The sequence below is a fragment of the Pantherophis guttatus genome, chromosome 3 (assembly GCF_059756535.1).
Source record: "Pantherophis guttatus breed Tessera chromosome 3, ASM5975653v1, whole genome shotgun sequence".
NCBI classification, from domain to species: Eukaryota; Metazoa; Chordata; class Lepidosauria; order Squamata; family Colubridae; genus Pantherophis; species Pantherophis guttatus.
Genome location: NC_142065.1, coordinates 91342449 through 91358329, shown reverse-complemented (window position 1 = coordinate 91358329; position 15881 = coordinate 91342449). Strand labels below are relative to the sequence as shown.

At 37.3% G+C, this 15881-nt stretch overlaps 1 protein-coding gene across 10 annotated transcripts in view; it reads left to right on the top strand.

The window, feature by feature from the left end:
- Positions 1–15881, top strand: part of CLCC1 (chloride channel CLIC like 1) — a 37771-nt gene that overhangs the window by 9233 nt on the left and 12657 nt on the right. For 5 of the 10 annotated variants that reach the window (XM_034437407.3, XM_034437409.3, XM_087890023.1 and 2 more), the window contains exons 7-12: positions 1680–1773; positions 6066–6163; positions 6254–6400; positions 10934–11260; positions 11553–11816; positions 14562–14643. In XM_034437407.3, coding sequence (XP_034293298.2) covers positions 1680–1773; positions 6066–6163; positions 6254–6400; positions 10934–11260; positions 11553–11816; positions 14562–14643 — 1012 coding nt within the window. Of the gene's footprint in view, positions 1–1679; positions 1774–6065; positions 6164–6253; positions 6401–10933; positions 11261–11552; positions 11817–13546; positions 13821–14561; positions 14644–15881 lie in introns of those variants that run through there. The other 5 variants (XM_034437412.2, XM_087890027.1, XM_087890025.1 and 2 more) reach the window with 1 other exon arrangement.

Here is a 15881-nt window from a genome sequence, read left to right as displayed (position 1 = left end):
AAAGGTTGGGCATGGGGAGGAATCCATATTCAAAATGTATCTGTTGTCCAATGTATTCTGCTGTAGTTCTTCCAAATGAATGTCTTCTTTGAGTTTTTCTTAAACAAGACCTTCCTTCTTTTCCATTTTGCACACAAGGCTAGAGGTTTATATGATTAGCATATAAAATTCCTATCCTTGCATTAACTGAATTTTGGCTCGCTTTAAATACGATCTGATATCAAATTATAATTCTCACTAAATCAAAAAATCACAGTGTTTGAACTCACATTAATCGCAACCTACTTGTATTCTGAATGATATGTGTGTTTCAAACTGAGGTACTTGTTTTGCCACACACAGTTGGGTTTTTTATTCAATAGGCAGTGACAGGCAAGGCTGCTTCAAGATTTGACTGAACTGTGCTTGCTTGTTATAATAAGAATTTAGATGTGTTTAGATACCATGAAGCATATCTTCCTAACTGCAAAATGGTAACTAAAGGCATGATAATTTTCCCTTTTTTTAAGTAAACTGAAGAGGCCACTTCAAATCCCAATAGATTATGAAGCTGCTTTGTTTCAATAAAATTTAAATGCTTATGGCATTGACAGCATTGTAATTCCCCAATGTGTTTTTTTTAGAAATGGGTTTTGTTAATAAATGCTTTAATAAAAAGCTGCTGTTCCAAAATACATTAGTTTAGCAGCACAGATACGATAATTTTGCTCTGCAAAGTAAGTTCACCAGGCAACATTTGCCCAGTCGCTATCAACCCAACCAATCTCATAGGTTCTGGTTTGAGAATTGGAGGATTATCTACTCCACCCTGAATTTCTGAAAGAAAGACATGGGATATAAACCTAATCAAAAAATAAATGAAATAAGCTACCGGGCCTGATAGCTCAGTAGACTAAAAGCGTTGTGATTAACACCAGCTGTATGCAATTAAAGTAAGATTGAATCTCGCCAGGCTCAAGGTTGACTCAGCCTTCCATCCTTTCTAAGGTAGGTAAATTGAGGACCCAGTTTGTGGGGGCAATAAGCTGACTTTGTATAAATATAGAAAAGTATGAAGGCTATTGCTTAACGCATTGTAAGCCGCCCTGAGTCTCCGGAGAAGGGTGGCATATAAATCAAATTAAAAAAAAAATACTTAGTAACTAGTAACCTAGCAAAATGGGATACTGATGTTGAGCCCATCTAAGGACATCCACTGTGATGGTGGGTTGAGCATCTCATCTGCTGCTGCCATGAATAGTTTTTGCTGATGGGGGAAAGGATACAGAATTTATAAAATAGAATTTTCTTTAACAATTTTTTTCTTACGCTTCATCATGTTATTTTCACACCAATTAGTCTTAAAAGGTTAGCGGCTTTTGGGTCCTCCTTCTTTATTCCTTGTATATGCCATTTCTGAAGAGAGCTATTTTCCTCCTAGGAGACAGTGAGCAAAGACCTAGTTTGCATGGTCTTGTTGGTAGGTGGAAAAGAACAGACCTACCATTCCAACATTCGCTCCAAGCATTGCAGAGGACTAAGGACTACAACTTCCATGTTCTCTTATTAGTCTCAACAGTAATGAATCTACATTGGATTTTCCTTTTAAAGCACATTTTAAATGAAAGACTAAAAAAAAAAAAATAGATTCAGTGATTTTATTCAAGAATTGTTGAATCCTTTAGGATTTTTTTTAATAGATGGCCTTCGCTCAGCACCAGTCAGAAGTGGCCAAAATGGGAAATGTTGATACAGTCTGTGTGGAAAAGATGAGATGGACAGACAGCTTTTGGGGTAAGTAGCTTGTAAGTAGCTGTTCTGCCATTACAACCTTTTCGTGCCCAACTTTTTTTTTTTTTTTTTGAAAATACACACATTTTTATCACTCTGCTGCTTTTTCTTTCACAGAATTTCAAAGCAAGTATATGAGAAGAAAAAATCTGAACAGTAATGCCACAAATAAAAAATAAGACAACAAAATGAACAAAAAGCCGTAGTTGAAAGAATCACCAATTTTAAAAAAGTGATTTTTTTAAAAAAACAAGTTTTATTGGTTTTTTCTCCTCTCCCACATTCATCCACATCTTTTTTTTTTTGAACAGAGTGTTGGCCGTTTCTTATCTTATACAATTAATCAAATTCAAATACATTTTACTCAATTACAATTCTTGCCAAAATCGTCTTCCCCCCTTTTCTTTTCTTTTTTTTTTAACATATCTCAATATTTCTATATTTGCATACATAAACACCATCTTCATTTGTCCCTAAATTCTAACTTTACTGTTTATTCATATTTATTCCCTTTTATTCTTAAACAATTCATTCTTTATCTTAATATATTTATATTTGTTTGTTTGGTGTTGCCTTTCTTCCACTTATCTTTTTTATTGTACAGCAATCTTTCTCCTCAAACCTACCCTCTCCCTCTTCCCTATCCCTTCCTACTTTCTTTCCCCATCCTCTTCTTCTCTTCTCTACTTCCCCTTCCCTTCTCCTTTTCCTCCTCTCTTCCCCCGTCTTACCTTCTCTCCTACTCTAATTTCCCTTCCCTTCCTTCCTCCCTACTCTTCCATCCCCCTCTCTCTTTCTTCCTCCCTTCCACCTCTCTTCTCCTCCTTCATCTCTCTGTATTGCTGTATTCATTTTCAATTTAATATTTTCCATTGTGGCGTCCAGGCAGCCCCGATCCCTTGTCCTTTTAATTATTAACAGTATATTTCATCTTGTTCCCTTTTTTTCTTCAAATCTTTACTCAAACAATCTTCTAATCCTTTGTCTTTTTTACTTTTACCAATGTATTTTTTCTGCTTTACTTCTTGTAAGTATAACATTTAAATCATTGTTATCATTTCAATTTCATTCAGTTTTACATTCAATTTCAATTAGTAAATATATTTCTCAAAATATCTCAACAATATATTTCCACTTATTCAGATATATATTTATAAAGCACATCTTAATCATTTCTCATTTTACCCAATCCAATTAGTTCTTAAAATATTCCTAATTTGCCTTCTTATATATCTTCTCAGATATATAGTTTGAAATATTTATTATTAAAACCTATCATTCTATAGACCTCCAATATTTATTTTATTAGATTTATTATTTATTTTATTAGATTTCTATACCGCCCTTCTCCCGAAGGACTCAGGGCGGTGAACAGCCAAAAGATAAAACACAAAAATACAAAATTTAAAATAGATTAAAACAGATTAAACAATTTGGCTAAATTTTAAAAATATCCCATAATTAAACAAATTAAAATTAGTGTTTAAAATTTGAATTTAAAAATTTTAAAAGGGAGAAGATTTAGGCCAGGCCAGCTTGATGAAATAAAAATGTTTTAAGCGCGCAGCGGAAGGTGCGCAGATCCGGGATCCTCCGTATCTCCGGGGGGAGCTCGTTCCAGATCGTAGGTGCCCCCACAGAGAAGGCTCTCCCCCTAGGGGCCGCCAGTCAACATTGTTTGGCCGACAGCACCCGGAGGAGCCCCTCTCTATGGGAGCGTACTGGCCGGTGGGAGGCTATTGGTGGTAGCAGGCGGTCCTGTAGATAACCAGGTCCTAAGCCATGGAGCGCTTTAAAGGTGGTAACCAGAACCTTGAAGTGCACTCGGAAGACCACCGGGAGCCAGTGCAGCTCGCGCAGGAGAGGTGTTACATGGGAGCTCCACGTTGCTCCCATAACCACCCGCGCGGCCGCACTCTGCGCCAGTTGGAGCCTCCGAGTGCACCTCAAGGGGAGCCCCATGTAGAGAGCGTTACAATAGTCCAGACGAGAGGTGACGAGGGCATGAGTGACCGTGTGTAGGGAGTCCCGATCTAGAAAGGGACGCAACTGGCGGATCAGGCGAACCTGATGAAAAAAACTATACTGAAAGAGTAATCCTTCGTGGTACTTAATATTATTAAGCATATGACATTTATTGCAGTTTCTCCAGTTTTCAGTAGAGCATATTTAAAATTTAGAATATAGAGTATAAGTCTTATTCCCTTTATTTCATACAGCTCTATACTCCCCTTATTTTAAAATCACTTAATTGATATCACTTTTTTATCTTTTTTTCTGACATTAAACTCATCTATTAAATTTTACAGTTCTGAATATATTTTCATTTCTTTCTGTCTTTCTCTTTTTCTGCCCTATATTTCCCATTGTTTCTGCTTTTCCTTTCCTTTTTCGTATCTTTTCATTGTTAATCCCAATGTACTTATTTTGTGTTTTAAAATCATGAAATATTTGCCCTTTATTTCCCATTGTTTTCCATCCCTTTTCCCTCTTTTTTATATTTCCACTGTAAATCCCAGTGTAATTATTTATATTTTTAATATTTTTTCTTCACCACCACCCTCTTTTTCTTCTTTTCCTTTTCTTTTTCCTTCTTCTTCCTTTCTTTTGTGTTTTAGAATTCTGCACTCTCCTGTTCTGCCCTATATTTCCCATTGTTTCTCCTTTCTCTTTCTTTTTTTGTGTCTTGTTAATCCCAGTATACTTATTTTGTATTTTAAAATCATAAAATCTTTTATTTTGTCCTTTATTTCCTGTTATTTTCCATCTCTTTTCCCTCTTTCTTATATTTCCACTGTAAATCCCAGTGTAATCATTTAAATTTTTTATATTTTTCCTATTCTACCCTCTTTTCCTTCTTTGTTTCTTTTCTTTTTGTCCATACTTAATATTACAATTATTTAATTTTCCATAGTCAATCTCTTTGTCTTTGTCTTCTTTGTTATCATCTCTTTTTTATTTCTCATTAGTCATTTTCTTTTCATCTTCAGTGCATTCTAGCTCAGTCTTTACATCCTCGAATTTCGATTTTCCATGCAAATTAATAATCATTTCCTTTATTTCCAAACACATCGTCTTTATCAGTTCGTTAAGTTCCTGTTCCATTTTATTCTTTTCGAGTTGATATTATTCCAGTTTTAAGTCGCATTAAGGTCCTTCTTTTTTAATCATCAAAGTCTATCCTCTTATAGGCAAAACATATCATCCTTAGTTCTTCCCAGTTATAGTTTTAAAAGTTCAAGGTTTTATTTATTTTTTCCTCGCTTCTTCAAAAGTTTTCTCAAAACAGACAATTCCATGTCATGCTCTTCTTTCTCCTACCGATGTCTCTCTATAATCCACCGTTCCACTCAGCTAATTAACAAATCGCCATTTTACTTGTAATCCACATCCATTTTTACCGAGTCAAAAAAAAAGAAAAAGCCAGTTTTTCAATTCTTCTTTCACGTTTATATACAACCAATCAGTTTGTAATCCAATCCAAATTAAAAGTTCCAAATTTACATTTCCATTTATCAATCACTTTTAATTCTTTAGTCGAGTTCTTCTATGGCGTGCTTGTCATTCCCACTTTCTCCATCCGCCATCTCCCCTGTCGCTATTTAGCCACTATTTCCACGCCTGGGTAATTTTAGTAGTTTAAAATATTTAGAATTTTCTTTTTATTGTCTATGGGTTGGCCAATCATCCGAAGACCTCCCAGTGTCAGTTCGCCAAGCTCGTCGGAGCCCGGCATTTTCCCAGCCAGTCATGCTGCACCACTTCCGGATTCCCAATTTTAAAAAAGTGATTTGAAAGGAAAGCCTTGAATGCTGAAATGTCTAATAGCTTTGGGGTGAGGGGAGAATAGTTTCGGGCAGATAATCTTCCAAGATACTTTTCAACACCTTGATAGAAAATTTAGGTAATTGGTTGTACAGATTTGAAACGAATTTATAGACTTTTAAGCAAGTCTGAATAATACTTGGATTTCTTCAAACCCTGAAGCCTTTTATTTCGAGTTATGCCTCAGTTGCCAGAGGATTTAATAGGGTGCCTCTTCTATTAGCTTGAGTACTGTCAGCCCTGCAAGGTAGTACAGATAAGAAGCACAAAATATGAGTTTATGGGGGAGGTATTGGCTCTGGGAGTTGAAGTCCATCCATCTTAAAATTGCCAGGATTGAGAAACAGTGTTTAGTATTAGTAAAGTAATTATAAATGTAATTTTATTTTAAAGAAGTGAATTTCTACTTATCATGAAAATATAGTTTTAATTTTGATTTGACTGAATGATTTGTTGCCTTTTGACCACAGAGTATCTTAGAACTTCATTTACATTCCAAGATGATCCTTGCCAAAAGTACTATGAAACCCTCCTGGTAAATCCGATTTTGTTTGTTCCTCCAACAAAGGTATTTTTTTATTTAGTTCTAGATGTTTTCCTTTTGTTCTGTAGTGAAGCTGTCAAAGCATTCCAAAGTTGTTATTGTCTCTTGTTTTAGGCCCTGGCTGTTACATTTACCAATTTTATAACAGAACCACTGAAGCACGTTGGACAAGGAATTGGTGAATTTATTAGAGCTCTCATGAAAGAAATTCCAATACTTCTACAGATTCCAGTGCTGATCATAATGGCAGGAGCAACTTTGGTAAGTATTTGTTTGAAGGGGATTCATCTGGAATTTTGGACTGATGTCCCACAATACAAGCTATAAGCTCCCAGACACCACTCAAGTTGGTTTGAATGCTAGAAAAAAAACATCTTATTAGCAAGATCAGTTCAGTAGTGGAACTAATTACTAAATTGTATTTAGTCCCCTTTGTTTGACATGTTTGGTTTCCAGGCCCATTCCAAATCTATGATCAGCATGTCTCTTGTGTGTATGACCTACAATGGCCCCAATGAATTCAGTAAGAGGAAAATAGATGTACTTTACACTGCAATTGGATACCTGACGTTGTTAAACACCGCCCCCCCCAACTGCTTTTGGTGAATTTCTCATAGTGCCATTTGCTACTCAAGAGGTTGGAGGGATAAATCATGTACAAAGGGCAGTTTGAAAGCCATTGTTTTTTGAAGACAATCTAAAATCACGTTCTAGGTAAATTATCCTGAACTGGTGCCTGGTGGCTCAGGTAGACATTGGGTTGGAATTTAGCAAGTCTTTGTTTAAGACCCAAGTGCTGCTGCATGGCAGAGCGAGCTCCTATCATTTGCTCCAGCTGCTTGATGGGGACATGAACCCCAAGGGCTGTCCCCTAGATGATGGTGATGTTACTGGCTAAACCTTTCAACCTTGAAACGCTTTAAATGATGCCTCCATCTTGATTAGGATGGGATCTTGGACCAAAAACTGATGTATCAATTAAAATTAATGCAGTGTACCATGATAAAAATGATTTGGTTGTTGAATCTACAGAGATTGCTCTAATATTGGTTTACAGTTCATAATCTAAAAGGTTCAGATAAATATAAAAAAGATTAAGAACTCTTAATCTTTTAAGATTAAGATTTTAGATTAAGAGATCCAAGATGGCGCCGCCGAAGGCTGCCTCAGTGAAATGCTCTCTAATGGTTTCTTTATTTTTCATTATTCTCTGCGACTCACTATGGATTTCTTACTCATGAGACCATCTGCTAAAAATTAAGTAACGTTTCTTTAAGAAGCAGCTTTCTGTGATCTCACACCCCCCCTGTCTTTACAAACGCGGAGGAGATTCTAACACAGGAAGAAGCAATTTCCCCGGAGCCATGGATTACCAAAAAAACCAAACTGAAGAAGCGAAGAAAGAGAGGTAAAAGGGCGGGGATTTTAAACAGATTAAGGAATAGGAGAAATAAAACTCCTCTGCCTTCAATTTTCCTAACCAACGTACGTTCATTTGCTAATAAAATTGATGAAATACTCCTTTTAAACACATACAATTACTTTTACAATTCAGCAGCCCTATGCTTCTCTGAAACCTAGTTAAATGAATCAATTGAAGATAGCCTGCATATCCCAGGGTTTCAGATTCAACGATCAGACAGAATTGCAGAAACATCTGGTAAAAAGAAGGGATATATGCTTATATATCAACCACAGCTGGTCTCAGGATATAACTATAATATATAAGTTCTGTGATAAAACCTAGAGACATTAATTATCAACTGCAAACCATACTATTCGCCTTGTGAATTTTACTCATTTCTTCTAATTGCTGTTTATGTCCCACAACAAGCCTGTGTAAACAAGGCATTACGAACTCTAGCTGACCAAATTATGGAGGCTGAAGCCAAATACCCTGATTCACTGGCCATTATTTTGGAAGATCTAAACAAGGCAAACTTAAGGAAAGAGCTACCAAAATACTTTCAGCATGTCAATTGTCTCACTAGAGGCAAGAATACTTTAGATCGTTGCTACACAACACTAAAAGATGCTTATTGATCCTTACCACGAGCAGCTGTGGGACACTCTGATCATTGCATGATTCACCTTGTACCTGCTTACCGGCAAAGACTTAAAACCACCAAAACACCAACAATTAAATCAGTGAAGATCTGGACGGAGGAGGCAAAGTTAAAGCTACAGGCCTGCCTTGACTGCACTGATTGGAATGTTTTTGAAAGTACCTCTGCAGACTTAGATGAACTCACAGAGACTGTAACATCATATATCAGCTTCTGTGAAGACCTATGTGTACCCACCAGGAACTTGTGAATATACAGTAACAACAAACCTTGGTTCACAGCTAAACTTAAGCCGCTACATCATTCCAAAGAGGAAGCCTACAGAAAAGGTGATAAAATGCTGTACAATCAGGCCAGAAATGTATTAACAAGGGAGATCAGAGCAGCAAAAAGAAGCTACTCTGAAAAGCTAAGGAATCAGTTCTCAACAAATGAAGTAGCAAACATGTGAAAAACTCTTAAAAATATCACCGGCTATGGCAAACCTTCCCAGGCTGAAGGAAATCAGTAACTGGCAGATGACCTGAACGTGTTTTACTGCAGGTTTGAAAGAAAACTACAGCCACCTATCTCCACAAACCCCGTCTTAGACACACCAACAACAGCCAAGCCTCCTACAACTGACCCCATCCCATTGGGTTCACAACCCCTAGTGATAACAGAAAAGGAAGTGCAAGACCTATTTCACAGACAAAAGCCAGTAAAAGCTCCAGGCCCAGACAAGATAACTCCTTCTTGCTTAAAAGTCTGTGCTGACCAATTGGCCCCCATCTTCATCCATATCTTGAATAAATCACTAGAGATGTGCTATGTTCCTCCTTGCTTCAAACACTCTACTATCATCCCAGTGCCGAAGAAGCCCACCATCAAGGAACTGAACAACTACAGACCAGTTGCTCTAAAATCTGTAGTCATGAAAACCTTTGAAAGGCTAGTGCTGTCCCACTTGAAAACCATCACGGATCCGCTGTTAGACCCCTTGCAATTTGCATACTGAGCAAATAGATCGATAGATGATGCTGTTAATATGGCTCTGCACTATATCCTACAACATCTTGAATCTCCAAAGACCTTTGCAAGGGTCCTCTTTGTAGACTTTACTTCAGCATTCAATACCATAATTCCAGACACACTTCTAACTAAGCTAAACCAGCTACAGGTACCTGAACACACTTGCAAGTGGATCATAAGCTTTCTAACAAACAGGAAGCAGCAGGTGAAGCTAAGCAGAATCGCATCAGATACCTGTACAATTAGCACAGGGGCCCCCCAAGGTTGTGTGCTCTCCCCACTTCTCTCTGTATACCAGTGACTGCATCTCTAATGATCCATCTGTTAAACTACTGAAGTTCGCAGATGACACAACAGTGATCGGTCTCATTCGAGACAATGATGAATCCACATACAGATGGGAGGTTGAACAACTAGCCTTGTGGTGTGACTGGAACAATCTGGAACTGAACACACTCAAAACCGTAGAAATGGTGGTAGACTTTAGGAGAAACCCTTCCATACTTCCACCTCTCACAATATTAGACAACACAATATCAACAGTAGAGACCTTCAAATTTCTAGGTTCTACCATATCGCAAGATCTAAAATGGACAGCTAACATCAAAAACATCATCAAAAAAGCACAACAAAGAATGTTCTTTCTGCGCCAACTCAGAAAGCTCAAACTGCCCAAGGAGCTGCTGATACAGTTCTACAGAGGAATTATTGAGTCTGTCATCTGCACCTCTATAACTGTCTGGTTTGGCTCTGCAACACAACAAGACAGACACAGACTTCAACGGATAATTAGAACTGCAGAAAAAACAATTACTACCAACCAACCTGCCTTTCATTAAGGACCTGTATACTGCATGAGTCAAAAAGACAGCTGTGAAAATATTTACAGACCCCTCACATCCTGGACATAAACTGTTTCAATTCCTACCCTCAAAACGACACGATAGAGCACTGCACACTAGTACAACTAGACACAAGAACAGTTTTTTCCTGAATGCCATTACTCTGCTAAACAAATAATTCCCTCAACAGTCAAACTATTTACTAAGTCTGCACTGCTATTAATCTTCTCATCGTTCCCACCACCCATCTCCTTCCACTTAAGATTGTATGACTGTAATTTTCTTGCTTGTATCCTTACGATTTATATTGATATTGTTTCCTGATTGCTTATTTGTGCCCTATGACTATCATTAAGTGTTGTACCTTATGATTCTTTTATGTACACCGAGAGCATATGCACCAACATAAATTCCTTGTGTGTCCAATCACACTTGACCAATAAAAAATTCTATTCTATTCTATTAAGAAAGAAATGCCATTTAAATACTCTGGGTAGTATAGCTTGGAAGCAAATATTTGAGAAAATAATATTTAATAAGAAATGTTAAAATATATAGCGTCCCTGTTTGGGTACATGTGGATCACATCCAACAGAGCCTTTCTGTCAGCAGAAATTTGGTTGCTGGATCAAATTCCCCTTGTTCTGCACTTTCAGTTCATCTCACCAATTTCGCTGAAATTTATCCAATTTCTCTGGAGGGTCCTCCAAAAAGACTTTGGTGGCATAGCTGGGGGAGGGTCCTGTAATAGAAAAGACAGGAAAGTCACCTCAGGATAGGTAGAAATCATTGCACCTAACAATGTAAAGAGTTTAATAAACGTTAAGATTGGAATTGCAACGTTTCATTTGGGAGCTTACGCAATTCTTTTCTAGATTTTCTGCTACGGGGCAGGAAGATCTGTCACTGCTCTAAGAAGTTTACCATACCAGGAAAGGCCACAGCCTCCTGCTCTTCCTCCAAGGGATGGAAATCAATCACCACCAATGCTTCAGCCAAAGCAGAGTGGGGCAGATGGCAAGGCAGGCTACTTGACTGGAAACACAGAGTCCATCCCAGGAGGTCCTTATGACAGAGGAGATGCATCAAGAAGAGACATGCAAACCAAATCCGACTGTGACCGTAAACACAACATAGAGGTTGTGCAAGCTGGTAGTACACTGGATGTACCAGCAGAAGAACATTCCAAGTTGGCAACCAAGGTAATCAGAAGGATGTTGGTTTTAATTCTAATTAAATTGGGTGTGTTTGTGCATTATATTTATCCACTAGCCCAGGGGTCCCCAACCTCCTTGCCACGGCCTACTAACGGGCCATGGCCTATTCATAACTGGGCTGCATGAGCAGCAGGCTGGTGAACATGCACATGCGCATGCAGCTCAACTTGCTTAGGTTGAACTGTATGCAAACCAATATGCCACTCACACAGCCCAGTTTCCCTCTCCCCCACAGCCAGGCCACGGGGCCACTCACTGATAGTAGAATCTCTTACAGAATGAATTGAATCCTAAAGAAGAGAAGCAGGCTAATGATGTAATGGAGAAAACCAACACAGATTCAGACCTGGATAAAACAAACATTGTTGAACCTAGCCAAGTACCAAAGCATCCAGAAAGTAATGGAAATGAAACAAAACATAGCAGCAGTGAAGACGGGATTGTGAAACAAAATGTTCCGGAAGCCCCAGAATTTCAAGGGAAAGAGAAATGTGGATTGGAAGAATCCAGAGAGAGGATTATAGAAACCTTGAACCCATCTGTAAGTTTAAAATGGATTCACCCTTGTGTATCTTAAAGCCAATTTGGCCTCCCATAACAAAGAAATGGTAATGAGTAAATGTAGAATTGTTCCTGTGTGCCTAGAGTCTATTCCTACAGGGATAGGAAGACATGCATGGAAAGGCCAATAATTTTCATTTTTTTTAGAGTAAGAGGAATAGTTAGATTGTAAATTGTATAAATCTTTCATGAGAGAAAACAGTGAATACTTCTTTCCCCAATTTATATAGCTGTTCTTCAGATGTCTTTAATGATTCACTAGGAAAAGAAACAAATGGATCTGTTGACAAGTGCCATTTTTTTTAAAAAAAAATATATGTGCGTTGTAGTAGTTTACTCATAAAGAAAAAATAAATTCAATTTATTAATTAACTAGTCTAGGTAGAAATGCCATAGCAGTATTTTAACAATACTTCATGGACTGATTTCAGGCTCCAGTTGTGGAAGCAGGTGGTGCAATTCATTAAATAATAAATAACCATTCTCAGCTTCACTGCTTGATAACGAGAGTGGGGCTTTTTTCCAGTTTATACACTTTGGTGAGGTTTCTACTCCAGATAGTTAGGAAATACTTTAACAGGTGGGAAAGTGTTATTGGGGATTTGGGGGAGGGGGTGAAGGCAAATTGCCAGAAATTCGTTTTCTCCCCCTTTCAGCCACTGTCATCTTCCCCACTGTAGTGCAGTCTTACATGATTTAAGTATTTGCTTTGAAAAGGCAGTAGTGTTTTTGGTGCTCTCTGCACTTGGTTGTTACCAAACTAGGTATCATCAGTGCACAGATATTACCCCGTTTCTCCCAAAATAAGACATTCCCTGATAATAAGCCCAATCGGGCTTTTGAGCGCAAGATAATAAGGCCAAGCACTTATTTCAGGGTACAAAAAAATATAAGACAGGGTCTTATTTTCGGGAAAACACGGTGCCTAGTTTGGTAGTGAAACATCTGCAAGAAAACAACCAAGCTCAGTGAGGACCAAGGACAATTCAACCCTGAGCTACAAATATTCTCTTCTGCCAGTGCAGCACTTTTCTGGCAATAGCAATTGTTATGAAATTTATGGAAGTTACAGACAAGATGCTTTTTCATACGGTATGATGAAGCATGTGGGGAAGATTTCCAGGGCTTAAGGTGTTATTTGTTAATATACAATGACTTTCTGAATTTCTAGAAGAGTAGTTGGTAACTTAAAAAGTTGGGCAGTTACTTAGCCCTTCAGTGAGACTCACTTCTAACTAACGCTCCATAAAAATTTAGAGACTGACATTTTTAAATTGACATTTTTTTTAAAAAAAAAATGTTGCGTAACACCCAACTGTATCTAACAAGGACTTCACATGTTTGGAGTATTTAACTATCTGTGTCATGTTTTTCTGGTTCAGTTTCCACTCCATTGCTTTCCCACTGGGAGGAAAAATAACTTCTCTACAAAGGACTTAAAAAATACATCTTAAGCAGGAAAGAGAAATCGTTGAAGGAGAAAGATCAGATTAGTATCTTACTAGCCCTGTTCTGTAATAAAAGATTTAAAAATAGAGGATGAAACAAACTTCAAAATTTTAGTATACTTTTCCTCTCCTTTGGACTGTTGAGGGCAACAAATTCATATTGTGGATTAATGAATGTTTGACTCCCCAATGCAACAGAGGTTGTGGCTTGTAAAGATATTTGGCAGAAGGCTTTTAAATAATTGAAATCTTCTCCTTACAGGAACAGTATCAGAGGAACTCTGCTTCCTGACAGACCTCTACCAGATAGAAGCCATTTTTAAAAAAAAAAATATTTTTAATCAAAAAGAATTCATCATTCTGAAATGAGAAAATTATTCACTTTGTAACCCCAGGATTAATCAGGATGCTTTTCTTCTGACAGCTCCAAGGCATTTTGAAAGGATCTTATAGAATTATGTATTAAATGTATAAAACGTGCAAGAATCTTGTACATACGGCTTGACAGTGCAATAAAAGATTTACTATATATGGAACTTTAGTGTAATTCATACTGTGTTCATAAATAGGAACATTTCAATAGTTCATTTTAGTTACAATCCAAGAGCAATCGTAAAAATGAAATTGGACCATAAATTAGCTTAATCACTTAAGTTAGGCTTTGAGAAATAGTTGGGACTTACTATTAATAATTTCAGATTAATATTAAAAGAATCAAAAAATGTATGTGTTCTTGTGAATGTCCTAGTCCGTAGAATACAATTTAATGAATACAAATACTCGAAATATGGAGTACAACATGGTGTTCTACAGTAATGAAGACCACAGGTTAGAAATACTAAGAGGTAAGGAGCACTTGGAGGCTCTAAATGAAGGGCTCAGTAAGACTTTCAGGGAAGTGCAAAACAGCCAATAGCCACATAGATGAAAGAACTGATGAGTAGCCCTCTCCAGATAAGAGCCTCGGTGGTGCAGTGGCTAGAGTGCAGTACTGCAGGCTACTTCTACTGATTGCCGGCTGCCTGCAATTTGGCAGTTCAAATTCCACCAGGCTCAAGGTTGACTCAGCCTTCCATCCTTCTGAGGTGGGTAAAATGAGGACCCAGATTATTGGGGGTAATATGCAGACTCTGTAAACCACTTAGAGCTGTAAAGCACTGTAAAGCGGTATATAAGTCGAAGTGCTGTTGCTATAGAGAACAAGAAATTGCCCACATTTGCTCCACAGAGCCACTCCTCATGAGGTGAATGCAGGACACCACTTTTTTTTTTTGCAGGTTTCGACTCCAGAAGACAAAAGGATCATTCAACAAAGGGATTGGTCATCCTTGCAACTGCACTGGACCCTTTTAAAGGATAGTAAATTCACATGCCTCACTTCGTAAACCCTGAGAAATTACCTATTACCCATTTTAAAGTGGTAGGTAACGACAGCCAAGATTATAGGAAGCTTCCCATTATTCAGGATACTGCTTATAAGCACTATGTGCTTAGAGCTCAAAGCATTGTTAGAAGACCCCACACCCACTTTACGGTCTGTTTTTGTTGCTCCCCTCTGGGAGGAGGTTTCAAAGTATTTCTAGCAGGACTACCAAATTCTGTAATAGCTTTATTCCCTATGCCAGATAAACTTGCAAGATTTGTTTTTCTCGCCATGTACATGTATATATCGAACTAGACTGTTTTTGTGTCATATGTGGGTATATGCATAATTTTGTATTTATTTTGTCATATTTATGTAGTGTATATTGGAGGTGGTGACCTTTTGAGAGCTGTATGCAGCGAAATTTCATTTTAATGTATGCCAATTAGTATACATTCAAAGTGACAAAGTTATTCTAAGTCTTCTAGAGATCTTAAATGACAAGTTTGAAAAGTTATTGGGCGAGTTCATTTTCAAATCCAAACAAAAGAAAAATTATAAGCTTAAACTATTTGAAATAAACAGCAAAAAAGTTAAGTAAGATTTTAATCTAAGAAAGTTGTCCCAAAGGTGCTTTTTTTTTTTCTTTTCCAAAAAGGGAACTGGACTTTCTTGGTTTTTTCTTTGAAAATGTTTTGCTTCTCATACAAGTAGCTGCTTCGGTTTTCACTGACTCAAGGGGAAGCTGATGAGAAGCGTAACATTTTCAAAGAAAAAAATCAAGGAAGTTCAGTTACCTTACAACCATTTAATGACCTGGATGATTTGAGAATATCAATACATATCGAAGAAAATTATAAACCATTTAAGAAGCCAGATAAATCTGAACTTTAAGATTTTGGAATTAATTATTTAAAAATAAGCAGTTTCTTATGGGAAACAAACTTATTCTGGCAATCCTGGCTTTGTAAGTCATAACAAAGATTTTTCAATTATGTTTTTTGAAACTGGATACTAGAAAGAACTAAAGTTTCCAAGAAGGGGAAAAATCCCAAGCCTGTTTTTGATGTCAATTAATACTGTGTCTTACAAAATGATGCAAAAGTTATTCAGAAACATTAAAGATTTTTGAAGAATGGAGTCAGAAATTAGTAAATACAATAGCAACCCTGTCAGTAATGACATCTGCTTCTATGGATACACTATGTCCAAAGATGTTAATGAAAGAACAGTT